The sequence below is a fragment of the Opisthorchis viverrini genome, assembly GCF_000715545.1.
Source record: "Opisthorchis viverrini unplaced genomic scaffold opera_v5_179, whole genome shotgun sequence".
NCBI classification, from domain to species: Eukaryota; Metazoa; Platyhelminthes; class Trematoda; order Opisthorchiida; family Opisthorchiidae; genus Opisthorchis; species Opisthorchis viverrini.
Window position 1 is genome coordinate 196,385 of NW_008751828.1, and position 27,288 is coordinate 223,672.

At 45.2% G+C, this 27,288-nt stretch overlaps 2 protein-coding genes across 2 annotated transcripts; one reads left to right on the forward strand and one right to left on the reverse strand.

Moving 5' to 3' along the window:
* On the reverse strand, nucleotides 1-22,224 carry T265_07448 (hypothetical protein; the record flags this gene model as incomplete). Its single annotated transcript, XM_009172977.1, has 8 exons — nucleotides 1-596; nucleotides 2,386-2,604; nucleotides 4,206-4,499; nucleotides 9,565-9,738; nucleotides 9,988-10,182; nucleotides 11,150-11,434; nucleotides 15,475-15,798; nucleotides 21,914-22,224. 8 exons carry the CDS (start codon nucleotides 22,187-22,189, stop codon nucleotides 252-254), a joined length of 2,112 nt encoding a protein of 703 aa, XP_009171241.1.
* Nucleotides 6,005-6,445, forward strand: T265_07449 (hypothetical protein; the record flags this gene model as incomplete). The annotated part of the gene is made up of 1 exon (XM_009172978.1): nucleotides 6,005-6,445. One exon carries the CDS (start codon nucleotides 6,005-6,007, stop codon nucleotides 6,443-6,445), a length of 441 nt encoding a protein of 146 aa, XP_009171242.1.
* Nucleotides 22,225-27,288: the final 5,064 nt, after the last annotated feature.

Below are 27,288 nucleotides of genomic sequence, written 5' to 3' on the forward strand. Positions count from 1 at the left end.
GTTGCTTTCTCCTCAATGAACGCTGCAAAATTTTATCAAACTTTGTCCGCCAATAACTACACCGTCAAAGGTGAATACTATGTTACTTGATGAAAACAGTTCAATGAAAGGCTTCCTAGAAAGAGTCTCTGATGGGGGAATAGAAGAACCGGTGTGTTCAAACCGAGGTTTCAGTGTTACGCGAAAATTAGAAATGGTTCAAAAGGCAAGCGCGCTATGATACAACACCAGGTAGGCAATGAGATGACTATCTAGGGTGATGGGGATACAGTACTCTTGTGAATAAGTTTGGTCACTAAGTCATTCATTCGACCGGCTAAGCCACGAACGTCATCCAGTAGGCCAGCCTGGGCGATGGCGCAGTCAAACAGGTGTTCCAACAACGTTTTCGCTAAGTCTTCGTCAGAGGGGTTGGAAAGCAGCTGAGATAAATAGCGCACTAGATCGTGTTCGGGGTTGAGTTCCAAGATTGGTTCCATGACATGAAAACGCTCCTCTGCCGGTCGATCGGCCAACGTGGTTCTGAGAAAGTGACGCATGGCACCGGCTTCTCGGACGGACACAAAGCATGGGTGGTTGACCAGTCGTTGTGTCACCTGAAATGAGAAAAGATGATGAAGGAAAGCTACACCATGTAGTAAGCAGAAAGTCACTGGTGAGCATTACTGAAAGGAGTCAAAATAACTCGTTTTTATGTGAACAATTAGTAATAACCGGTACCCCTGTTCTTGTACAATATTTTGCCTAACCGGCTGTGTTGCTGAATGCCCTACCTCTGAACTGAAACATAAACAAATTTAACCAGACGGGAGCTTCGTGTATGACCAAGTGACAAAGACATGCATCATTTAAACAAAGCAGCGCGACGACCAATAATGCATATTGGGAAGTTCATCGGTTGAACGTTTGACAGACGACAGATGTCAACTAAAGATGAGCACAATGCGTAGCCTAAGCCGACTACTACAGATGCCTCAGGTTCACACTAGATCATCCTGAGTCTCCAATCCTCGACCTATGGCAGAATAGTCACACAGTTTCAGAAGAGCTTGGTAAACAATCGGTAGGTTTTATTTGGGCAACGCTTCGCTTTTGACACAAAAGCTTCATCAGGTCAAGTGAACAGGTCAACAAATTGGCCGGGTTATAAGACAGACGGGGAACCAATCAGTAAGTCCTCTTCACACTAGATCAGTGTTGAGTGTCAATTAACGGCTCTTGTCGGCTAGTGTGGGTGCCAAAATCTTGAATTGATGGGTTAGAGGGGTTCCAAATTAGTTCCGATCGCTTCTCGTTCCTTAATCTTCCAATTCAGAGTGCTTCACTTGGTGATTCACCTCGGGTGCCGCTGTTAGATTTTCCCTGGTCTTTGTGGGGTTGCGAGTGCTCCGACAATTTAGTTTGAGGGGGGTTGAGGTCAAGTGGATTTCAGATGATAACCGCACACCAACGCGTGTCAGCTCGAGCGACCCAAGACCGTTCTCCACACGCTAGCCAGTTCAACGCCTTCCATTCTGTTAACGCTGGGATGATTGGCGATTTCTACCGCCTCGGCGATCAGTCTGTGTGACGTGGACCGTAGTCCTCACCTCAAAACCTCAACATTTTGTGTCCCGTGTCGAGTGCGTGTTCCGCAATCGCCGAGTCTTTCAGTAACGCTTGATATTCATCTGCGTTTCTCGGCGGCCTGTTTATTTTTCTACTATGCTCTCCGACTCTGATGTCACACAGTTGTTCATTGAATAATGTCATCACATGTTACTCACAGACAAGTTACCAGCCAGTTGGAACTCAACTGGAAGACCTAGTACCGAGCAGGCAAACAGGACGTTGATTTGTATGTCGATGACCAACAGAGAAACCTAATCAGCACAAAGCTGTGTCAGGGCTTGCTGTTTGAGTAAAACATGCGCGCTGATAAGCAACAAGGTCATATCAGACCTCACTAAGGGGTTCTCAGACGAAATCGATAATAGGCATGAAACAAGGGGGAAGGAAACGGAGAAAATTCGTTGTGACAGAATCAACTTATTCTACTGTCACCTGTTAAAACAGTGCGTATTACGAACATTCATTTTTAATTAAGCGTCGAACAGCCGGGAGTGAATTACACAGTCGTCAATGGGGCTAATCTGTACGTAGCTATGAATGGTGGAAAACGGAGACCCTCTGTCTGAATCCTGCAGCCAATGGACAAGTTCTGAGTTTGATTCACAATAAATTGCTTTTCCTCTCTGGCAAACCTACAATTAGTGATCCGTTCTCCAACAAGACCGTAGGACTGCGCATACACCACTGCCTTAAGTGGGGTATATGCAAGCACCCAAATGAATTGTCCAAGATAGATACCGAGGTGGGGAAAATTTTTCAAATCAGCACCTGTACCTTAACATTTTTCACCTTCAGCCCCAATACGCCTTTCGCCCACGAAACCAGTCGCGAAGCCTCGTCCTGCGTGAGACAATTCGGCCGCTCGGGTCCAACGGAATCAGTATCTGCGGAATCCTCAGCTATGGTCGTTTCAATCGACCGCAGGCTTTTCCTGTCATACTGCCCCAGTTGCATAAGTACCAGTTCATCGTAGGGCTCGTAAAGGAATAAAACCTAGAAAAGAGGAACAAAGTAAGGAAAGGATGACGGGTGTTTATTTGTCAAATATATTTGGGAAAAACAGAATTTCAACATTACTCTCCATTCTAAGGAGGCCGAAATGGGATCCGTTTTGCTGGAAATTATAGCTGATTTGAAGGAGCACCTGGAGGAAATTGGGGTCCTCTTGAAACGCACTCTCGCCTAACATCTGAAAAGTACATGGGTTGAAATGCTTGTATACAAACATAAACGGGAGCCACGGATAAAGTGTTCTCAAACGAGAATATTTTTTGACAGTAACTCACCGCCATCGAACCCTGGGCAAAGACTTTCGCTTATTTGTTAGTGGAAAGTAACGCGTTTTTTTCATAATGTTTGTAAAAATGACCACACACCTTGTAGGTTAGTGTCACGTTTGTGGGGGATCTCGATGGCTAATGTGGTGACCTTGCTACATGTAAACGCCTAATAGATAGTACGAACCTGCTAAGGTTCCTAATCATTGCACCTACAAAGTGTAAGGTCATGCTTGTGGACGTACAGTCACTGAACACGCCCCTTACAATCCAGGGAGAGGTACTGGAAGTTGTGGAGCGTTTTACGTATCTTGGAAGTTGTATTAGTTCTGATTGTAGTGTGACAGATGAGGTGAATGCACGAATCTGCAAGGCTCGGGCCGCGTTTGCTAACTTGAGACACCTATGGCGTCAGAATGGTTTATCCCTGAATCTGAAGGGACGTGTGTATCAAGCTACAGTACGGGCTGTTTTGTTGTATGGCTGTGAGACTTGGCCTATTCGAGCAGCGGACCTGAGACGTCTTCAGGTGTTCGACAATCGTTGTCTCAGAACCATAGCTCGTGTGGGTTGGTGTCGGCGAATCCGTAACGAGGCAGTTAGAAAGCGTGTTTTCGGTTGTGTAACGGGTACTTCCATTGAAGAATGTGTCCAGCACCAGAAGCTGCGTTGGTTGGGACATGTGTTACGTATGCCGAACCATCGTTTGCCGAAGAGAGTGCTGTTTTCCATGCCCAATTCAGAGTGGCGTAAACAGAGAGGTGGTCAACCCATGACCTGGCAGAGGAGTATGAAGGAGATCACGAAACGCTTGGGTGCTGTCGGTGCTACTCGCCTTCCAGGATGGGGACCGCGTGATCCTCACTGTGCCTGGTTGGAGACACTACAAGATATGGCTGCCAACCGATGTCAGTGGCGTTCTTGTTGTCAGTTTCTGTCCAGATTGCCTGAATGAATGTCTGGAGGTGTAGGCACCTCGGAATGATTGTGTTAAGCTAGCACTAAGTCCCTTCCCCGTCCACCTTTATTCTTTTCTTTACAATAAGGCTTTCAAATAAGTCATGGTTGTACGGCAGTGAGGCATCGGTGTTGAACACTGATGTCATGCTGTCGATGATGATGATGATGATTGAAATTCGTCCCCGGACAGAGAGTTCGTGCGGAAAATTCCTGAGTCAAAACAAGTCTGTCATACTCGGAAATTTCGGTATCAGGTGTGAAAATACGACCGCTCCAGTCAATACGAGCTACATAAGCTTAATCTGATCATACAAGTCAATAAAAATACTACATTGAACTCCAAAACAGTAAACCCACCTCAATCTGCGGCGATTTCTTGCGAATGGCCTCCAGATAAGGCGACGTCTCCGCTAGCTGTCGACTTGGTGCGGATAAGAAGTAAATCGTGCGTTCACCAGCAACCATACGTCCGGCGTATTCCTCCAGGCTGGTCGTCTTCCCGGGGGGAAGTGCACTGGTCTCCCAGCGTAAAAGCTTGGCTATTTGCTCACGAACTTCCTGCTCCGGCTCCGTAATCAATCCCTCTTTCAAATACAGGCCAAAATCTTTGAGGAACCGTTCGAATTTCTCAGGCTCTCGCGAAGACTGTTGCTAAGATGTTATAGGCACGGGGAACGTATGAGGTTGCACGAAGGCGCATAAATATGAAGGCGAATGTTCATTAATCAGGGGAATGACCTTAACCCTGAAATAAATGTATCGTTGTTTAGAAGCTAAGGCGAAAGTAGTAAAGAATAAACCATGTGATCTACGGGTGACGTTACGAGCGAAATAGTGACCACCTTACCAGCGGAATGCTGTAGACGAACAACTGGGCAACTTAAGGGTGCAGCAGCATATTGCCACTCGGATTCCTAATGGAATCACTCAGAGGTCAATCAGAGTTGTCATCCTCTCACACAGGCCATGTTGTCAATTCTATAGAAGCGTTTCATATCACCCAACACGAAGTTGGTTCAAAAGCGTGGTGTATAAACACACCTACGCAATCTACCTCTAGGTTATCAGAAGCGCTTTTTGTGAGGGATTAGTTTGCATGGCCATAACGCTTGACACAAAAATACACGCACTAGTCAAGTAGACGCGGCAACCAATCTTCTAGGTCATCGATAGGCTGGCTGTCCATACTACATGCCTACCGTGTTGGACGAATCATGGCTGGCCTTGTAACTTTATCGGTTAAATTTTCACTAGTTTAATGTATTGGCCTGCGGACGAAAGCCGGAAAACATTGTTTTTGATGCCTTCCTAATGACATTACCAGTACCATAAAGCACAAAACTTTGGTCAAAATGAAAGCTTTGTTCAATTCCCAGAGCGCATGATGTACTGCACGCCAATTACTCTGAAACAACTAATGTAAGTGGACGAAAACAAACGCGATAGGTGACTAGGTTTGATTAGCGATCATGTGATGCTGGGGACGACAGGAAGCGCAACAATCGCATCAATCCCAGGATAAACAACTGGGAGTTGTGAACGCCCTACCATTGAATCACCAATCACCTGATAAAGCCTGACTCGTCCAAGATGTTCAACTGGATATCCGATTGTGATGGTCCCACTCATTACACGCCGACAGTTTGTGTTGTCAAATAATTTGAGTTATTCAACGGGATTCTAGCCCTCAACCGGTAGTGTAGGTCACTCGTTATCTATTTCCCACGCAAATAATAGGTTAAACAGAAACATGATTGTTCAAAATCATAAAGGGTTTGCACGCAACAACCCAGCCTATCAATGTGGTCTGATCAAACATTTTTGAGGTGACACATAACATACACTCCTAAGAGAACTTACCTAACTTACAAACAAGCTTGACGGACAAATCAATCATCGATAAACGCACCCGAGTTCCCAATATTTCGACAGACTGTCAACTTAGTATTGCCTATTGTTGCTTTGTTTTAGCGCTCATCGCGCGCAACATGAACATGTTCATTGAACTAACGCTGACAACGCAGTTTACGCGGATCTGCCCAAATAACTGAAGTTCTAAACGAGCTGCTGTAATGATTGGACGCATATTCCTCAGGCGGAGTATAGACTACTGAAAATATATTTGCAAGCAGCCCGAAAGAAACCACAACCCCAAGATGTGCAACAGGGGAACGACTTATAATCGGTATATCGCACCCGGATCAGCACAATTTTCCAAAAATAAAAACGAAGTGAAATCCGGACAACAGAGGAAGTCTGAGAGTTCTATAAAGCTCCACAGAAGTCTGTCTACCATTTTACGCTATCGTATCAGCAGACAAGTCATGAACTTGTTAGATAGTGAAATTAAGCTGCTCGGTAGAAGTCTGAGTTTCAATTTAAACCCAGAACTGCTGAAGCCGATTGACGTCATGCCGGTAATTGAGGATAAGATAAACTTATTAACGCCAGAAGTTGTCAACAAAGCTGGTCTTCAGATTGAAAGTGTTATTAAAAGCCGAAGATCACATGTAGGTAAACTACTATTCGAAGAACAAGCAGCCTTGAAAGCACACCTATATGAAAAGTCAAGTCAAAAGTTAACAGACCGGATATAGGGAACCGAGTCATGGTAACAACAGTCAGCGACGATCGTAAGGCTGAACATATGAATGGTACCCTATGTCTTTGATGCCCTTTCACAAACAGAAATACTGTAATAATGAATAACAACACATCTGCGGATTTTCTCTGGAAAAGTAAAGGGAAAATAGGTGAGTCACTTTGGCTTCCGCTGTGCCCAAAGGCTTTTTAGGATTTACGTTTTTACGATTTAGAAAAGATATTAAACTAGTGTGCCTCTGAGGCTCATCGTAGACTAAAGACGGTCTCCAAGGTTCGTACTAGCGAAACTCTTAACCTACCTTCTCAGTGCACAGAACTAAAAACTCTGGATATCCTATCATCAAACTGAACAACACATGTTTATTCAGATCAACGTTTTGTGCGCTCTGACGTGATTTATTTACAAACAGCGTCAGATAGTGTGTTATTCGCAGAAAACTCGTTACCTGATCGTTCTCCCTCAACAGTTGAGGAATATCAGAGGCTAGTAAACATTACATTGGGTGCATATTTTTCGCTTCTACCAACAAACGGGGAGAGTGACCATGAGTTCATCTATATCCCCAATTATTGCCAACATATCTGTGCCACATTTAGAAACAAGAGTGCTTAAAATATCTGAAACTCCACCAAAAACAACCAGATAAAAAGGAGCATGATTCAGCAGTTTTGTTCCTACATCGTTGATTCATCATCAAGTGAATTTCGACAGGCTACCATACTGAAACTCGGTTTCCACGGCCGCAGAGAACGGCTCCTAAAGGTAGCTTTACTAGTCAACCACACAACAAACGCGGCGACTTAGTCGGGAGGCCCGGATATATCACCCATCTGTCAGAGCGGATAGGCATGGGACACCACACAGTATTTGTCTATCTGTCTCTCACTCCAGATCCACAGTTGGCACTAACTACTTGTACGCATGCACACACGTGTCTTGATCACCCAGCCCCAGATGTCAAACCACTTCGTCCGTTTACATGCAAAACCATGTCCACACTTCTCTGCATTGCTCGGATGTTGCTTCTTAGCCTACAGTTGACACGTTGCAAATAGGATACCATTCTTTGATAAACACGCACCGAAAGGTTTTAACAATACCATTAACCCAACTTCTGTTCTAACGGAAATGAAATCATCAAGTATTCCACCGTAATGTTTCTGACAGTGAACTGTACAATTTAGGACAGAGTATGTAGACGTCCCGATGTCGATGCCACGTCCTAACAATTTCCCACAGCCAGAGTAATGCCAGACAACACACAGTACTGTAGGGATTCTGTGACGTTGTGCCAGGCAACTATTACCTCCAAACTGAGGACCTTGAAGCACGAAAAAATACATCCGTCCTGCGCTTCATCTGATCGACCCAAACCAAGCTGAAAGCGAATGACAACTAAATAACAAATCGACAAGGTCTAAAGCAAAACAGAGCCTATTGTGGTACCGCAAGGGAAAGCCGTATTACCCAACCCCCCAAGAGTGGTAAAACAGCCATTGAAAGGAGTCACTGAATGCTCCAGCCAAATTTCTCATACGTTGTAAATAAATGGCATCAGATATTTAAAACCTGAGACGTGCTCCCGAGGACAGCCTGTAACTCCTTGGGAAAGTAGCGTATGAAAGTACCCATACGGTTGGGACACTCAAGCCTCACTGATGGAGGTTGTGAATGTCTTGATATCAGGATTCGACACTTGCTCGGGGAGTCAGCGAATATGGACTCCGCGTCCGGTAACGTTTCAGCCATATTTCTTAAGTATATTACTGAGATCTGACCTGAAACAAAAAATGAAGCCCACAGTAACGCTGGTCGCGGCTGTCGATTAATTATTTGATGGATAAGATTTATTGTGCTTCAAAGCTCACAATTTAGAAGTATAAGCGTCCAGCGTGAAAGGGTCACAGAAGCTTCTTGGTGAATAAAGGGAACAAACATGTGCATATGGTCAAATCCACTGAACTAACTAAAAGAGAGTACAGCAAAAGCCAAGGTACCTGGGTTGAACGCATTCCTTGGAAGTGTATTACTAGTGACACTGAGTACAAGCGAATCGGCTGTGGCAGAACTAGTGTGCTGGGGAACTATTAGCGATTGTACTTTGGTCAGCATGATTCTACTAAGTGTACCGTTCCAGTGAGCTTCGAACGTACGGGGACAGGAGACGAGTGAGGCGTGTCTTGTTAAATATTCACTCAATCAAGTACACGTCAGATAAAAGTGTCTTTGGCCAGGTATTGAATGAAAAATGCGCCATTCACGTGACAATACATCGCTATCCATAAACGGACTGATAACGCTCCACAGGATACTCTCTCTCAACTTCCCCTGTCTGGGATTGGGCAGCCTGGCAGTATTCCGGCCCTCGTGCTTCGTTCGCGTGGCACGGAGCTAGGCATCGGGTGTTGCAGCTGAACGCGATACTCCGCAGCTCCACAACAGATACTGCAGGAGATTCAAATTTCGGTCAGTCTACCGGCATAAGAAAACCCATCTACATGTCGTACAGAGTTCAGAATTGGGCTCCACCAGAAGTACGATCAACAGCAGCAAGCTGTGACGACAGCCCGCGGGATGAAGCCAGCTGAACATCTCAACGACAACAGTGTCTGTCATAGTGAGATAGGTTGGAATAGGCTAGATAAGGAATATGAATCAGTCACCACAAACATCCTGAGGATAAGTTATCGAAGTTTACATTATGTATACATTGCGTATGCAAAAATAATCTCAAGTGAGTTTATTCTAGTGAAATTCCACCACATTTGCAGCCTTGGGCGAGAGACTAGTGCAAATACACTAGGAAGAAAGACAACGCCAAAAGGTTGGCACGATCAGGAGTAGTCGTGTGGCAACGCCAAACGCGATTATTCAACACGAATAGCGTGGAAATACCCGTGAGTAATCAAGACGTCCAGAATTTTCTACGGAAGCCCAAGAACTGCTAATGCTTCAACGCACCTGGTCGTCTTCGGAAAAGTGATGCACCCAACCAAATGGTACTACGAGATAAAAAATAAAATGATGAAAACAACGAACCATAACACCTAAGGAAACCGATGAAAAAGCCTCCTAAAGAACATGGACACCAAAAAAGAGTAAAATACTAACCGAGAAAAACCGTAGGACGCGTGCGGTTAGGAGACGCTTTATTCTGTTTATCAAAGCGCTATCTTGCAGCAGTTCTCTGCTCAAATTCAACGGTACATCTTCGCTGTCAACCACTCCCTTGAAGAATCGGAGCCACTTGGGAAGTAAAGTAGCGGTGCGGTTCATGATGAGTACCTGGAAAGGGTGATAAAGTTTAATGAAACGGTGAACGTAATCGAAGCTTGCTCATCGGTCTCAAGAGAAGAGGGAGAACCGTATAACAACATAGGTATGAAGGCCTCACCCCACCACCACTGTTTTCGTATTAGTGGCAATCTCATATCACTAAAAAAATGTACCACATCGCACAACGATCGACCACTGTTTTGAAGCCTACAACTACAGAACAGTCGTAGCAAACGCATGGACGGAAATAGAACCCACCTTGCGAGAATACAAAGCGACACCATTGTCTGATTCACGGGCCACATCGAATATGCTTGGTTTCCAGTTTGGAACGTATAACAATACGCGCAAATTGATTGGCGCATCGGTTTTATACATCAACGTGTATCGCGGAGAATCGTAGGTATTCCCGGACAAATACTGATAGAACGAGTTATGTTCTTCCTCGGTAACCTGGGATGATGGTACGATAAGTCGAGTGAAAAAAGAATTTATGCGACTTCAGGGGCGAAACGTCAGGAAATAAGTCTGTGGTGAGCCTAACAAGCGCAAATGATTGATTATTAATGTGCTACAAAGCGTCTCAGGGGAAAAGGTGCGATAGGAGCGTAACCTGTTCCATAGTTCCTTACGAAGAACGGGTGTCTGAAAATTCTCCGGAAACCGTTATGTTAATTAATGTCGTTATGCATGGCCACATGATTGAATACCCATGTAGAAAGTTTGACGAAGCAGAGAAAGGAAGATCAGGGAGCACAGAACGGTCCATGCAACAATCCTGAATAATGTTTGTAACAGTGCCCTCCACCGGATGTGCTAAACAGGATGGCAGGGTCCCCATCGCATGCGAGATGCTAAAGAATGCATCTTCAGATTTATGGGAAAATTCGATAATTAACCCGGATGGCTATCAAAAATACCCTCATTTGCAGACAAATTTGGTTCTGACTAGAGACTCAACTGAAACGAAGAGTTTTCAGCAACCTTATCAATAATGTGGCACATAAATCCGGATACCTCTTTATTGTCTATTTTGCAGAGTTTATGTCAGGGAAAAATACCCTTGCAGACAAATTTGGTTCTGACTAGAGACTCAACTGAAACGAAGAGTTTTCAGCAACCTTATCAATAATGTGGCACATAAATCCGGATACCTCTTTATTGTCTATTTTGCAGAGTTTATGTCAGGGCTAACGCCTCAATTTACATGAATTACGCGGCCAATGCTGAATATCAGCTATATCAGCCGCTTGACGAAGAATTCAAATATTCATGAGTTAGATTTGTTCGGTTCAACGCCAAGTCGTAGTTAGATCTGCACTTGTAAAAATTTGCTGGTGGATTGGATAACTGGAATACCGGATAACAGAAAACGACTCCATGTCGGCTGATGAGTAATTTGCCACAAAACACTTCCTACCTGTGACGGATCTTTCAGCCATATTGGTTCGATTGCATTCACGCGCCGACCATTCAGATAGATTGGTGCACCAACGAAGTTACTATACTTCTTCAATATCCCCTCTACAACGTCTTCGCGCGAGAATTCCAAGGCAGAATCCTTCAGATGCATGATGATTTTAGTCCCCGGGCTGACATTCTCAGCTTCATGAAGTTCAAATTCACCATCGTGGCCGGTAGACGACCAACGATGACCAACCGTCTCTTGACCATCCTGTGAATTGGGACGTGAGTATACCTCCACCTATAAAATAGAGTTAGAGATTGTTACGAGGAGGAAAGCATGGATGAATCACTGATAACTGGGAATGCACTCATAATTAAAAACAAGTGAGATGTACAGATATAAACTGGGATTCGTCACGGAAAAACAAAGCGAATTGTTACGGCGATATGACTATAGTGCCGATACATCAGATAGCAGCATGGCTTCGAATTCCCCAGTGCCATGCTAGCAGCTGAAGGGCTCTGAAGTCTAGGGATGTTTGCAACACCAAGCCTAAATAAGCCACCCAGAACAATGTAACATCAATCACCTTACCTTATATGCACGAGTCTTCCGGATTTTCTTGATGAAAACCAAAATCAATTTGCGTTTTCTGATCGAAAGCAATCGATGATTCCCCGTGAAACACTGCTTGATTCTACCTAAATCTGATCACCACCTATCCATCTGGTAGCGAGTAAGGTACTCAAAAGGAATGTCTAGTGTAGACCGGAGTAAGAGTAACCGTCATTCTGCGATGAAGGCGTATCGGCAGCCGTCTGCACATCTACTACGTGCACTTACGCTACAAAAGGCTACCACTGGCGCACAAGGACCGTTTGAATACTGTCATGTAGAGCACACCTGAAAGATATATGGAATTGACTAAATTACTGAAATCGCCCTTTTGCTATGAGCAACTCCAACTCGGTTCACATTCGTTTGATACTTACACAAGTTGAGGGGGTGAGGTGGCTCAGTGATTAGAGCGCGAATTCACTGACCGGAAGGTCCGTGGTTCCAACGCGACCTCTGATTCTCCACTTACGCTGTCTAGGCTTAGACAACGCGGCAGTGTCCCAGCCCTCGTGCTTCCTGCTGGTGACTTGACAGTTAGGCACCGGAAGAGTGCTACAGCTGAACACAAGTTGAGTGCAGTTTACTCATGTGGATCGCGAAAAACAGCAACAATTATGCCTAGCGTAAACGCTGTATTTTCATCAGGTGCCACAAAATGAGATAGCTGTACAGGTCTCTTTGTATTGGTGGTCGGTTGTAAACTGTACAACAAGACGTTGCCGTAGGTGAATAGCGTAATTTCCACATACATTCAAACCCTAGTTGAGCAGCGATCACCTGGACACTGAAAAAGTGCAACGTGAATGGACAGTGAATTGGGCGTAGGGAGCAGTGCATCAGTGAAGTTTCCACGGAAAAGTTTGAGTGGTGTTTAACTGCGAATAGACACAGAATCCAGCGAATTCTACACCAGCTTTAGCATTATCAAAGCAGCATTCGATGAACTAGCTTTCAGTATTCAGAGACAATGCTCTGATTACTCGGTCCTAGAACAAACCGCACTTTCAACCACAAGGTACACGACAATCTAACTTCGAAACCAACATATGCGTTCGGTTTTGCCGTACATGTGCGTTGATGCCCTCATACGCGCCGAGGGCCAAACGGATCACGAGCATTACTAGCGTGGCACAAACTTAGTTTTATCCCAGCAGTGGAAGATTATAGTGTGGGCCCACAGTAAACTTGTATACTCTAGCTCAAACAATCACTTCCGATCGCACACACTTATAATATGAAGGGATAACAGTGAGTAAAGCACACCACTTATTTGATACACTGCAGAAGGCAAGTGTCCGACGGCCAAACACTTCAGACCTGGAAGGTTAGGCAATTGTTTCTTCCCTACCATGCAGCCTCGTAGATTCTGTACCCAACCACTGTGTACTACGCCTGGGGGAACTTGGAAATCGCCGACAGCTCTATTAGACACTGAGGACAAAAAGGGACAGAAATGGCCAGAACTGGATTCAAGGGTTTTACAATGTGTTTAGTCGTTTAGACAGAATGTAATAGATGGCAAAAACAAGGTCAATTTGGCTGCCACGTGTCCGCGAATGATGGTTGCACTACTGATAATGCGAGTAGTGTACGGTCTGGTAGGTAGACATTGAAATAGAGGTGACGTGAACAAATGGCAAAACATTAGGTCGGAAACGAAAGAAGTAACAGCTTGATCATATTTCAGCGATTGGCTTTTATCTGCAGTTAAATTGCATGGCAGTGAGCTGATAAAAGTGAACAGGGATTATAAAAACAATGAGCTAAGTGCCTTGGTAACACTACATCACGTAATGTGGCAATCGAACGCAATCGAACGCAGATCACAGCGCAACACATATTACGATCGGACCAATCGTAATCCAAGTGCGATGATTGTCAACAGCCAATCAGGTTACAGCTCGAAGCTGTTCTTTTCAAACCACATAAGAACAAACGCTGGGAGAGCCACTATCAACCCAACAGTGCACTGAAGATGTCTTCTAGAACAGTGACGAAACATCAGCAAGTCAGCTGCCATGCTCGGCAGTCGACTAATCAATTGCCAAAGAATGCACCTGATGTATCAGTATTCCATCACATGAACAGCTAAGTGCATATCTCAAATAGTCAGAGCTGACTGACTGTCCCAGTTTTCTGGGCAGCGCAATTATTGGCACCTTGTAATCTAGCGTAGAGCGGTGGCGTAGTGCACAATGTCACTATGTTCATCTGGTTTTGTACATCTTTCCGTGTCCGTCTAGCGTAGAGTAAAAGACTGGTTTAAATGCACCAACCAAGTCCCCGAAGGGCGTTCCTCCTATGACCAGGTACGCACAAGCGCTGGATACCTTACAGAATAGTGGCAATGTTTGAATTTCGGACAAATATTCCCGCTGGCCTCTAACGCAATTCAGGGGGACGAATTACCAGACTCCAAGCCCAACTCAGCGTGCGTGCCGATCGTAAATTCTGAGATTCTAAGGCAAAAGAACAAATTCATATAGCTGGGAATTTTCGAAGACTATATCCGCGCAACTGAACCCAGGATACCGTTAAGCTAACCTTGCACACAGGCACGTATGTAAGACAATTCAAAAAGTGAGTGAGTTGACTTGGCTGATGCATTTTAACCAGTCCATTACTCTGAGTTGATGGGCGCGGAAAACATGCAAAACTTGGTGAACATGACATTGCGCACTACACCGCTTTATGCTAGATTACTGTGTCACCAAGTACGCTGCTAAAGAAACTGGTACAATCTGTCAGCTCGGACAGTTTGAGATATGCATTTAGCTCCTTGTTTTTGTATTCCCATTTCACTCTTATCAGTTAACTGGTCATGCAGTTGAACTGCACATAAAAGCCACTCACTCTAATCTGATCAAGCTGTTACATCTTTCGTTTCCGAACAAGTGTTTTGCTATTTGTTCACGTTGACCCTCTACCTATGTCTCTGTACATCAGTCCAGACGCTACTCGCATGCTTCATCAGTGGTATACACTGTTACACGGGTAACAGCACGAAATCGACCGAAACCACTCAAAGAGAGTTCGGAAAACAATTGGTTGGTGTTGGACGTCTCTGGTGCGCTTTGTTCTCAGCATGGTTTGAAATGCGAGAGGCTTCTGGCATTATCGTGTATTTTCGGGGCACTTAAGAGGCTTCCGAAAAAGTGTCCTGGTTTCCGTGTACCAAGGATTGGAGCAACGACGGACAGATGAAGCATTCGATCCGGCTGGTTGCTCAGAGTTACCATTCCGTTATGACTCACTGGGTCAAGCCGGATGCCTCCTAAGCCCAATCCGCATTCCACCCAGACCGCAGTCACTAAAGCAAAGCTAGTTTGTTCTGTTGGTGTAACAGTCCTGTGCTTCCACCGAGTCAGACGGTGTGTGTGGCAGGAAACGAACTGATGAAAGAAAGCAGTCTGTAGCATTGCTAACAGGTAGCAAAGTCCTCATAAAAATAAGTAGTAGGAAAACGTTGAAAAAAAACTACGAGGGAGTAACAACACTTATGTCAGAAGTCACTGAACACACTACTGTAGCCACTGATTACAGTCTGAAGCAATCATAACTGCACTGGTAGGATTGCCTAAATACCGGTCAGTTCGTGGGCGACGAACGATAGAGAATTTACAAGTCTAAAACTAGCACTGGGTGGAATTAAACGTCAATAGAGAATAAGGAAAACAGTCAACGAGCGGTGAAACCGACAGCTGTGCTAAACGTCATACCTTATCAGCAACCATAAAGGTGGCATAAAATCCCACACCGAATTGACCAATAATATCGGTATTGCTGGCTCCCTGATTCTGTTTCTCCAAGCTGGAAAGGAATTCACGGCTCCCCGAGCGAGCAATCGTGCCGAGATTGAGCTCCATTTCCTCCCTGGACATGCCAACTCCCGTATCTTGGATGACCAGCAGGTGTTTCCTTTCATCGGTCTTCACGTGAATTTCCATTGGGCTGTCGTCCGAAGTTGACTCAGCAGTAGTGCGTTGAAAACGAAGGCGTTCAATCGCATCACTCGCGTTGGAAATAAGTTCACGGATGAACACCTAAATACGTGAATAACAAAAACACTCAAAAGATAGAAATCAGGGCATACCTTTCTAAACTAAATCTATTCCAGGGAAAGTGTGCTTTGCATCGAATGAGCTTGGGATAGTGCGAAGATCAAGACAAAGAAAGTCGTTAGTTAGCTTCACACCTTGGTTGCTTGTCTCTAAACCAGTGTGATAAAGAAAAGTTATCCTAACCCTTATGTTTTGCATCAGACACTATGTCAGGAAATGGGCTGACTGGTCTCATAGGGTTAAGAGAAATCATAAAACAACTAAAAAAAAATCACCCCAAGACAGGCCCTTCCAAAAGGCCAATTAAAATTTCTCCTCAGGAATCACAGTAATGTGCATCAGACTACTGGCATATTGAGAGGTTCTGGGGAGATATCCACACTAGAAAACATATGAAAGATTCACAACAATGCACAAATCAGATGTAAGCAAGATGAAAGGAGAGCCACAGGGAGCTCAAACTCACTGATATCCTTGTGTATTGAAAAGCCACAAGGAAATTCACGTGAAACAACACCAAAGTCAAGATTCTGAGCTTATAGCAGCAAATTCGCATCGCACTGCGATCTCCCAAACAAAAAGAGGAGAGTGTGCATTTTGACCTCTTTTTATCTCCTATGGGATTTAAACTAAATAGAGTCCTTCTTTTGAGGTCATTACAATCAACTTCGACATTTACACGACACCTTCACCGAAGAAAAAATAAAAATAGTTTAGCTGTAGCACCCTTTCGGTGCCTAACTGTCATGCCACCCGAAGGTTGCACGAGGGCTGCCAGGTCGCCCAAGCCTAGGAAGTCAGAGGCGGAGATCCGGGTTCGAATACGGACCTTCCACTCAGTAAATTCGCGCTGTAACTACTTGGGTCGTCTTTCCCCTTTCACCGACGAAGGATATCACGTAGTGCTGATTGTTATCAAGAGTGATTATATCGAATGACCCGCAAGATTGTATGAGATAGTTATTTCCCGAGTACGTCTCATATGGGGGGCAAATTAACCAAAAACAAGAGTGCGCATGTAATTCAAGGTTACCGTTCGTTTACAGCCCGAAAAATGTAGCTCAACAAACTAAGGGAAAAACAATAACGTGAGAACACGGGAAGTGGTCAGCGACAATGTGGCAAAAAGAAGGGAATGAATATTCCGTCGGGCTGGCGAGGGTCACCAGCTAGTACTGAGAATAACCTCTGGGTAAGGAGAGTTCGCACAACAAAACAATATTTCTGCCCTTTCTGAGACCTTGAGTTGGAGGACCACCTTGAACAGAAGCCCTGTGAAGAACTAACTTCGATAATTCTGATTTTTACGACATAATCCACCTTCAAAAGAATACCACGCAGGACAGCACGCCTCTTCAGCGAGTTATCTCCGCAGATCTGCTTATTTGCTCGGGCGAGGAAAAGCACTGCAGCCGTTCCGTTCAATAGGATTAGTGAACACAAACAACATCGAGGGTGGCCACAGGTTTCAGTCGACAATCCTTGATGGCTGAAGCGGACACTACTACTTGATTCAATTCTTTAACACTTTAGGAAACGTTACGCACTACTTTGCACCGTCCGAAATGCCGCAAAATTTACGAATCTCGCACAATAATGCGACCTTTTCGTCACGTTTTGGGGGGCACCTGTTGCATGATTCACTCTCAGCCCTGTTGCTGTGGTGACTAAGTACCGCGCTATAGGTACCCATACTGACAGCATCAGCACGATCTCACGTGCTGAAGCTCGCTTCACCAGTGCACTGTAAATGACGAGATGACCTCGCGGCATGGGTACCGAATGAAGAACGTGGTGTCATTATCAAGGTCGCATCAGAATTCACGAATACCGGGGGTGTTCCCTTCACTTCAGAAACGGAATTTCTGTGCCCCCAGGATATGTTGTCCGTTGTCTGATGAGTGGTCCAAACACTCGGTGGTCCCTCGAGTGCTTCCGTCACCTTGTGAACCAATGGTGCACCGGTGAACTTTCCTCTACAGCTGCGATACACAAAGATGAAGAAATCACTCACAACCTAAGCCCATCTACAAGAAAGAGAAATGGGTAGCAACACATTTCCGACAAAAGACAGGTGACTTCAACCTGCGATAACCATACCAGATGCGAAACATGACGCTGGTACCCACAATATCATCCCTAATCTCTGTGCATATATCAAGGGCGGGGGCGAGATGGCCCAAGTGGTTAGAGCGCAAATTTACTGACCGGAAGGTCCGTGGTTCGAATCCGACCTCCGCCACTCGACTTCCCCTGTCTAGGTTTGGGCAACCTGGCAGTATCTCAGCCCTCATGCTTCCTTCGGATGGCATGGCAGCTAGGCACCAGAAGGGTGCTACAGCTGAACGCCCCCATACATCAAGGCTGAGTGAAAGATACGTTATTTTCATGTAACAAACCACACGGTCCATCCGACAAAAACGATGACTGGTGTTACGAAATAATCGAAATAATCCAATGTTAGGGAGCTCAAACCAGTCATAATTCTAGAGTGAATTGTGGGTTAGACTGAGGCGTTTTTTTCGTTTTACGAAGTGAAAGGTAATTCTTCGAAAGAAAAGCTGTCTATTCCCAATGCCCGCTCGGTGTAGATTTAAAGAGGGTTCACACTCTCAGGGTATACTCGGACTTCGTGCTACTTAACTCAAGGTTAAATAAAATCCGCCTACCCTGAGGATTCAGTTACCGTTACAAATCCGGGCAGCCAAGAATAGTGACTTCACCATGGTTTCGTGCAACATACTCCCTCACACCTAAGCGAACTCGAAGAAACTTGAGGACCTCGACCAGGGACGGGATTACGCCACAGTAACCCACAGCTATTCAGTCAATCGTAATGAGACATGTTTGAGGTAAGGGATTCGTGTAGCTTATCGACAGCAGCCTATGTGCTTCGTCCGTCAGTGCCGTCTCATTAAGAATAGTGATGTACCAAGCGGGCCACCTTGACCGATGCAAGCATAGGTGGTCCACAATTAGAGACTGAGGGTATACCATGAGCTGCGAGCCAATCCACCTCGTCTATGCAGCATTTTGAACTTCCAGTGCATAATCTTGGACTTTTTAGGAAACTTTGCTGGAAATGCTGAAGTGCATGAAAGATTATCAAGCACCGTCCCGGTTTAATAGGTGCCATTCATCCAAACTTGTGAGCAGTTTTGCTCTCGTGCGCACCAAACTGCTGAAGCATCAGGTTGCATGTTCAGACAGTTTGAAACATTATTAAGGTTAGTCTCAACTTAACGCCGAAATGAGTGCACCTCGCTAATAAAGATTTAATTTTTAAATGATTCTTAATAAAGTACGCAGAAATTTCGCTCCACATTATATTCATGTTCAAAGTTTTAAGTCCCGCACTGATACCAGAAATCATGTTGCAGGTGTGCACAAAACCCTATCATTAAATCCCCACAAGTTTTCGAATAGGTCTGCCTGTAACTATGTGGGGGATAATTCGGCAATAAGGGACAGAGACAATGGTCACATCAAGTCAGACGTTGCCATGTTTATCCACGATTTTTCTGTCTTATCTTCAAAAATGTCCCGAGGTGAGGATCAGCTGTGACTCTCTCCGTCTAGTTTAGCGACAAAATGCACACTTGGGAAAGAAACGGGACAGCACATTATCAGACTACTCCCTCCTTTTGGGATTTCCGCTACTATGCATCTCGTATTTAAATCAAAGACATCTACGCCATCCAGATAGCACGATTTTTATCGCTGAATATCACTTTCTGTCGATTACGGTCCCATGAAAAAATTAAGAGCTCGCCTGACTGTGCTTCCTGTGAACCATAGTCCACTAGAAGAGCTTCCGCATATTCACGCATTTCGAAATAGGAAAATCACGTAATGATCGCTCCATATCCCTGGCCCCCAAATGCATACTAAGAGGACCACTTGAAATTCTGGTTATCAGCTGCCTAGCTTCTGCTTCGTAATGTATTCCGGTATTTGTGATAAATCCTTTGATGTACGGCGTCCTTCCCAGAAAAATTGACCAGAGATTTGTTTGGCAGTCTTTTAGGTGATATAAATTTCGTTGCGGCGAGTCATATGGTTAATCCATAGACGAAGATTCACGCATGCTTTACCTGACTCAAATGAACTAGTGGGTCGCCTACATCGAAACCATAACCCATCGGTAAATTTTAGTCACGAGTGAGAATACTGCACCGTTGTTTGGGTGCGTGAGTATTTCGAATTCCGAGTCAATCTCAGCAGTGTTGTCAATGGCGTTCTGAACTCCCAGCAAGTAACAGGACCCATTGCCATAAACTCTGAATAAATGCTTTGGACGATATGTATTGTAAATATGGACGCCTCACAGTTAAAAAATGGGACTGAGAATCGGATGTGTTTAATGTCATGTTGCGTCGGTGAGCTGTACTCAGAACTATACAATGAACCTGATTTGGTCGCGTTCTGAGTTGACCGGATTCAAAAGTGCTATACTGAAGTGGTCCTTAGTTTCAGACGACGAAAAAGCCAGGAATCTATCTAGAGCAGCAGTGAGAGGGCTGCCAAAAGTGAATGCTATTTTGGTAACACACTGACACTGTGGACAGGTCCAAAATAGTATTACGAAAATGAGATGCTGTCAACCAGACAGGAGTCGCAGAGGCAGTAAATGAGTCAACGAGTGTGTATGTTCGCATTCAATTCGCTCTAGTCAACCCAGCTGAAAGTTGAGACAATCTCAATAAAGCTGGAAAAGATGTGTATGGACTCAAAATCTTGTTCCCTCATTCCTCCAAGCACTAGCACCGCAGTACATAAAGCAGTGATGTGTTCTATATGAAATTAGATCTCCGTCGGACAATTGGTTGAAGCGGACAAATATGTGCATGCAGAATGGCGGAACAAGAGCTCACTGAATATACGACTCATGTAGTGCGAAAAGCAGGTTATAGGTTGGCAACCCAGAATCCTACCAGACTCTATTCAAGCACCATCTCTTGTTGCATTGTATCCCACAGGCCTCAATGCATTACAGATTTTTGGTCACGAATAGTGTTCCTCCTCCGGAAAAAGTTTCTAAAAAGGAATAATTCCACCCAGGAAAATATCTTGTAGCCACGCCTTTGAACGAAAAATCACTCAGGACAGATGACACCATGTGGCGATTAGAATAACCGATTCGATTCCTACGAACTGTTCCTGAACATCGTTCTGGCCAGCACAGCCAATACACTATCCCGTCAAATCGGTGAATTTTTCATGACCGAACTGGGCTTGACCGAGTCGACAAATGTAGCCTCGGATATGCAGACATCATGTGCTGAGATATTTCGTAGTAGCAATGCCAATCGGAGACAGCAGAAGAGAAGAATGAGATACAGTAAAATGCACAATGGTGTAATGACTACCCAGTTCCAAATAATTACGATATTTTTGCTGAGATTCGTGATAAGTTATTCTTATCCAGTCCTTATTCAAATTTTGCTACAGAAAAAGGGGCCGATCCTCAGTGAACTAAATGACAAGTGCTCACTACTGCGATACGATGTGCAATCATAAATACGTCCGGGACACAGTCCAGATGAAACGGGAAATCCTATCTCTCACGAAACATCTTAAAACCCATTACTGTGATGCACGAACCGCGAGATGACGATTGAGATGACCCCTTGGAGTGCATCAAAGCTGTTTACCCGCGACGGGCAGTGTTGTATTAACGAATATCAGGAAGACTTTCTATAGGCATATTTTTGTAATGTACTACTCATAAGGTTGCTGAAAATCCATCGACAGCCCACGACCGGTTTCGCCCTTCTTGGGGCTCATCTGGTAGGCGCAGTCCCCGGGTTTCCGTCAACCTTATGTTCTACTTGAAACCAAATTGCACGAAATTAGCGAATATGGACTCATCTGCAAACTAATTTGGTTCTGAGAATATCATAAACGAGAGATTCAGCTGGGTTCCAGGTGAGTCTCTCGAAAGAACCAAATTAGTTTGCAGATGAGTGTATATTCGCTACTTTCTATAGGCATTTCATCGAAAATGTCAGGAACACCAAAGTATTCTAAATCTACAGTTCCTCCGGGGTAAAATATCACATGACAACTGGATACTCAGGTTCAATAAAGAACTTACCTCCTTCTCGGAGTAAAGCGATTTCGCAACTATATCCAACAACTTTTGAGTCTCTGCCTGGAACTTCTTCTTGGTTGCTGGTCCCCGGACATGTTCCACTTCATCGACTGATAAAGAAGGATTCGCTACAGAGAATGATCTGCCAACCAAGGTAGGAGTGACAGTCTTGCTATTCGCAAAAATCGAATGTCTGTGTGTCAGTGTTCTACGATTGGCCAGAGCTACGCAACGAAAAATCGCACATCTGGTAACATTTGGACGCACGAACATGAACATAATTGCCCGAGGAAACACCAAAAGTAACGCCAGGCTAAAGTAAATTGAAATAGATGGTTGATATGGTTGTCCGCGGAATGAAAACAGCGAAAGAAGTCTATATAGTCAATAAAGTAGATGAATTAACACCGCATCCCAAAAAGCAAACGTTTACTCCTCATTAACAAGATCAGTAATAACATAGCTGTCAATGCTAATGGTTACGAGACAGCCCATAGCTATTGCTAATTTAAACTTGCTGTCATAGGTGTTTTTAAGGTCAAATATCATTGTTAGACAAATGCTATTTTTGCGCAGCGGGTTTCAGAGTTAATGGACACGAATTAGATTCGTCCAACAAGACGATTTCTCCAATTGATTTTCAGCATTCAGCGCCGAGACCGCTCAGGGTTTTACACAATATCGATCATCATCATCGACGTATTTAGTGTCCAGCACTGACGCTTCGCTGTCGTACACATATAATTTATTTGAAAGCCTAATTGTGAAGAAAAGAGTAAAAGTGCCAGCTTGCTACAGTCATTCCGAGGTGCCTACATCTCCAGATACTTTTTCAGGGTACCCGGGGAGAAACTGACAACAACAACAGTGACATCGATTAGCAGCGCTTCCGACCAGGCGCAATGAAGATCATCATCATCATCATCATCGACAGCATGACATCTGAATGACTGACTCTGAATTGGGCACAGAAAACAGTATTCTCCTCGGCAAACCATGGTTCGGCATAAGCAATACATGGCCTAGCCAACGCAGATTCTGGTGCTGGATACATTCTCCGATGGTAGTTCCAGTCACGCAACCGAAAACTCACTTCCCAATTGTCTTGTTACGCATTCCCTGACACCAACCCGTGTGGTTAGGAAAAAACGATTGCCGAACATATGAAGACGTATTAGTTCCGCTGATCGAACAGGTCAAGCCTCACAGCAATACAAAGAAACAGTCCACACTGTAGCCTGATATACACGTCGCTTGAGAATCAGGGACATACCGCTTTCACGTCAAAGGTCTCCAATTATCAAACGCAAGCCAAGACCTGTTAATTGGCGCATGGACCTCATTTGTCACACTATGATCAAAACTCAATCGACTTCCAAGATAAGCAAAACACTCCACAACTTCGAATGCCTTTCCCTGGATTGCAAGTGTCGTGTTCAGTGACGGCATGTCCACGAGCATTACCTTACACTTTTTGGGTGCAAAGTGCATACCAAAAGACGTGGTGACTTCGGTCAGTTCAACCAAAAACACCTGCGCCTTCTCCTCATCCTCGAGGACGAGAACGATATCGTCTACATAATTCCAGATCAACAAGCTAGTTGAAGGACTTTCAGTGATCGTCTCGTTATTTCATAGATCACGAAATTAAATAGGAATGGAGAGAGTAGGCACACCCTGATGGACACCGCTTTGTGTACGGAAGCTTTTGGGGTTCTATGTATACCCTCACACGTTCGAAAGCATGAGAATGCAGAAATACAGAGAGCTTGTGTTAACAAACTTCCGGAATATTCCTTGAGTGGCAAGTGTCAAGGAAAACAGACAGGTCAAACTAGTCGAATGTGCTTTGAAAATCCAGGAATAATACAATTGTGGGTCGTTTGTGTCAAGATTCATCCAATGCAACCCCCACCAGACCGGAATCCCCCTTGCTGCACTCGAGCTGATGTTGCACGAGCCACCATAAGGCGAAAAAACGGTCTCGTTACAACCGGGGTCAATCTGATCCCTGTGTAGTCGCCACACTCCCTACAAGACCCCGTTTTAAACATGGGGTCTACCATCGACTCTCCCCGTTTGTCCTAGTGAGGCGAGCTAAAAGCTCAGATGTCGTTGCGGTCACCGGATATCTGAATGCAAAAGTGAGCAGGCTTAGCGCACCTGAAACTCAATCAGGCGCTCGACAGAGATGGGACTCGGTCTGTACGGATAATAGTGAACGATTGCTTCAGCTGTGTGCTGATCGCAGGCTGTTTTTATGCCAAGTTCATCCGGCCACATGGTGTCCTCTAACGGCATGCTGGCCACGAACTCGAGTTGATCACGTTTCCATCAGTCACCGATGTCACGGGTCAATAACTGGGTGCCGCTCGTTTTGGAGTAAGTTTGTGGATTCCGACCACGCGCTCGTTCAGTCAATTATCCCTTCGTTTTTCAGGGCTGCATGAGGTGTGTACAAATCAACCGGACTGGAAGATCCAGATGTTCGACGAATTCACCAAAATTGTCTTCAAGAGGCTTTTTCAGTTGCTCCTACATCATATGTAGATTCATACTGAGACGAGATTGTCACCTTGCACAGCGCTGAAATTCCACCTGCGGCACGTGGCTACCAGGCTAACCAAGCACTGGATGAGAGGCCGAAATATCCCAGGTGATCTCGAAAATAATTTGACACGAATTAGCTGACATCAAAAGTGAGCGCGCGAGCCGGCCGTGAAGTCTGGTGGACACGGAAAGCAAAGGGAATGAAGGAGGCTCAGAAAGGTGGTGTGTCTGAATACCATTTTAGTTGATCCGCACGACCGGTCCCAGTAAATCTTCTGTGAGCGGAACATCAAGGGTCGCACTTCAGTGATCACCTTGAAGTAAGAACGCCTCGACCGTTTGCCGAATGCTTTAAACATCTATAGTGCCCACCAGCTGTCACTTATCCTAAGCCAACACCTAACGTAGAACCCTGGACTGTGAACATGAAGCCATCTGCGGTGGTTATTAGCGGTTAATCCGTTGGCTATATAACATACGAACGTGGGTTCGTCTGGTTAACCACTAGATGACAAAGCTCTTTCGGTAGCCCAGGTAACCACGAGCGAATGGTATTGCACAACAGCCAGTATGTGCTCGAAAGAAAGAGCTCTAGCACTGGCGCGTGCGTCCAAGGTTAAAGTTAAGCTGTGTACTCCAGAATGAACGACAACCTAGTGTTGAAGCAATCCACAGGGGATCGGGTGATGGATGATCCACATGAGTCCACGGCTGGTGGACATTTGGTAGCCTCCAGGTGTGCGAGCGCCCCGTGCCGATCAACACGAGCAAAATTTGTGCAACGAAAACTTTCGAAAGTTTGGGCCGGACGAAAGTTGCGTGCCGGCAAAGGAGAATTACTAATGTCTTATTTACGGTATGATAACAAAATTTATTACGTCCAAATATAATCCGTGAAGGGGTAGGGGAGAGAAGAGTGCAGCACTGAACGAGAGGTGGGTGAAGGGGGAGGGACGAGAATGCCGAACTTCATTCTGAATGGCCTACAAGCTGACCAATAAGGGCACGGCTTCCCTCGGCCCGTAGAAGGCTCCTCAAATTGGTTATCTGCGGTCAGGACCGGGGTTGAGTTGATTCCAAGGCCATGTCAGGATCGAAGTTTTCTGCTGATTCACCAGGTTAGCTGCCTACGCTCTTTCACGGATTCACGGATCGAAGCTCTTGCCCAAGTTTCCCGGGTCAGTTTTGTTTTTGTCGTTCAGCGGCTGTCGTTCGCCTGAAAGGCACAAGTGAAGAAAGGGTATAGCACTGCTCTTTGTGTTCTCAGCACGGGGCAGTATGCTTGCCAGCACGAGGATTCGCGCGAATAAATGTCTAGTAGTGCTCTGAACTGGGTTCTAGAAGGAGCGTGGACAACCGACTGAGGGAGGTCATTCCACGCAGCTATTATACGAAATAAGAAAAAATGTCGCCTAACGAACGTGTGCGCTCTGAACTTAAAAATCTTCTTCCCATGTCCCTGCCTGGTGTTTGTTGGGCCAACGGTAAAAAGCCTTCTTGCCAGGCTTTCTCCGAACAGGGTATAAGGAAGAATTAGGTCCCCTCGGAGGCGACGGTACTCCAGGGGAAAGAGATCAAGCATCGCGAGGCGCGTTTCGTATTCCATGAATTTGATGCCGGCGACCAATTTCGTAACGGCTTGCTGGACACGCTCAATGAGGGTGACGTCTTTCGTGCGTCCTGAGTAGACAACTTGGTTGGCGTATTCCAGGAGCGGTCTGACATGGGCCCCATAGGGTACTTGGAAGTCCATGCCCATAATACCGGGGAAGGTGCGTCGGATCATCCGAATACCTTCTGTGCCAATTTATCGTGGTGAAGCGAGAAGGAAAAGTTTGAGGAGACTCAGATACCCAAATTCTTTTTGGCGTCTGTCCTCATGAGCCCAGTTAGCACCGGTGCAGAAATCTCTGCAGAATGTCTGCACCCGGGTGCGGACACTGCCGCACAGTTTCCGGAGATTTCTGCACCCGGTTGAAGATTCTTTGCGGAAGTGAAACAAATTTCCGCACCCAATCCGTACCCGGATGCGGAAATAGTGCAGACCTTTCCGCATCCAAGTGCGGAAAATCCGTACTTAGTATCGGAATTTCCGCACCCACTCCGCACTTAGCTAAAGTCGTCAGACGCGCAAATATAGCCCATTATACGGATTTGTCTCTTTCCCCAGTACGATTCAGTAACATCGTAAACACTAAGTGATAGTCCACCTGCCCCCACATAATTGCTCAGCGTATTACCTTTCCGGATGTCAATAAGCGCCTTCAAGTACAAAAGTTTTTATGAATGAATTTTTAAAAAATACAGGGGGAAATCATTTATCGCTCTTGGTGGCTCTCTGCAGGCGTTTCCGAACTTTCTGCCGTTCGTTCTCCTGCCAGAGATGAACGATTTCCTTTATTTGTCGCAGATTTGTGTTCGGAAACTTCTCACTTGTCGCGTCTGTAACGAAGAACATAGTTATTGTGTTTCATCCGGACACCGATTCAACTAGCTAAATATAAAATAACAGTTAACTACTTACAAATAAGTCCTCGGGCCAGCCTGGTTGACCCGAAGGCTTCTTTTTCATTTATTCCGCGCCAGTTGAATAATACGGCTAGCCTTGGTGCCAACGTCCGCGTAAGCAGGTTGGTCACGTACACTTGTACATCGCCAGCCTCCTTCAAGAGCCACCTTTCCACCTTTGTGAAATCAACAATCGCGACTGCAACTAACACTTACCAGCTGTGCATAGCGTGGACCATCTCTTAGATGTTCTTTGTACTTTCGGAGATCATCCATGGAAGCGGAAGAGGGGGCTCGTTGAGTGCCTCAGAACTGCTAGT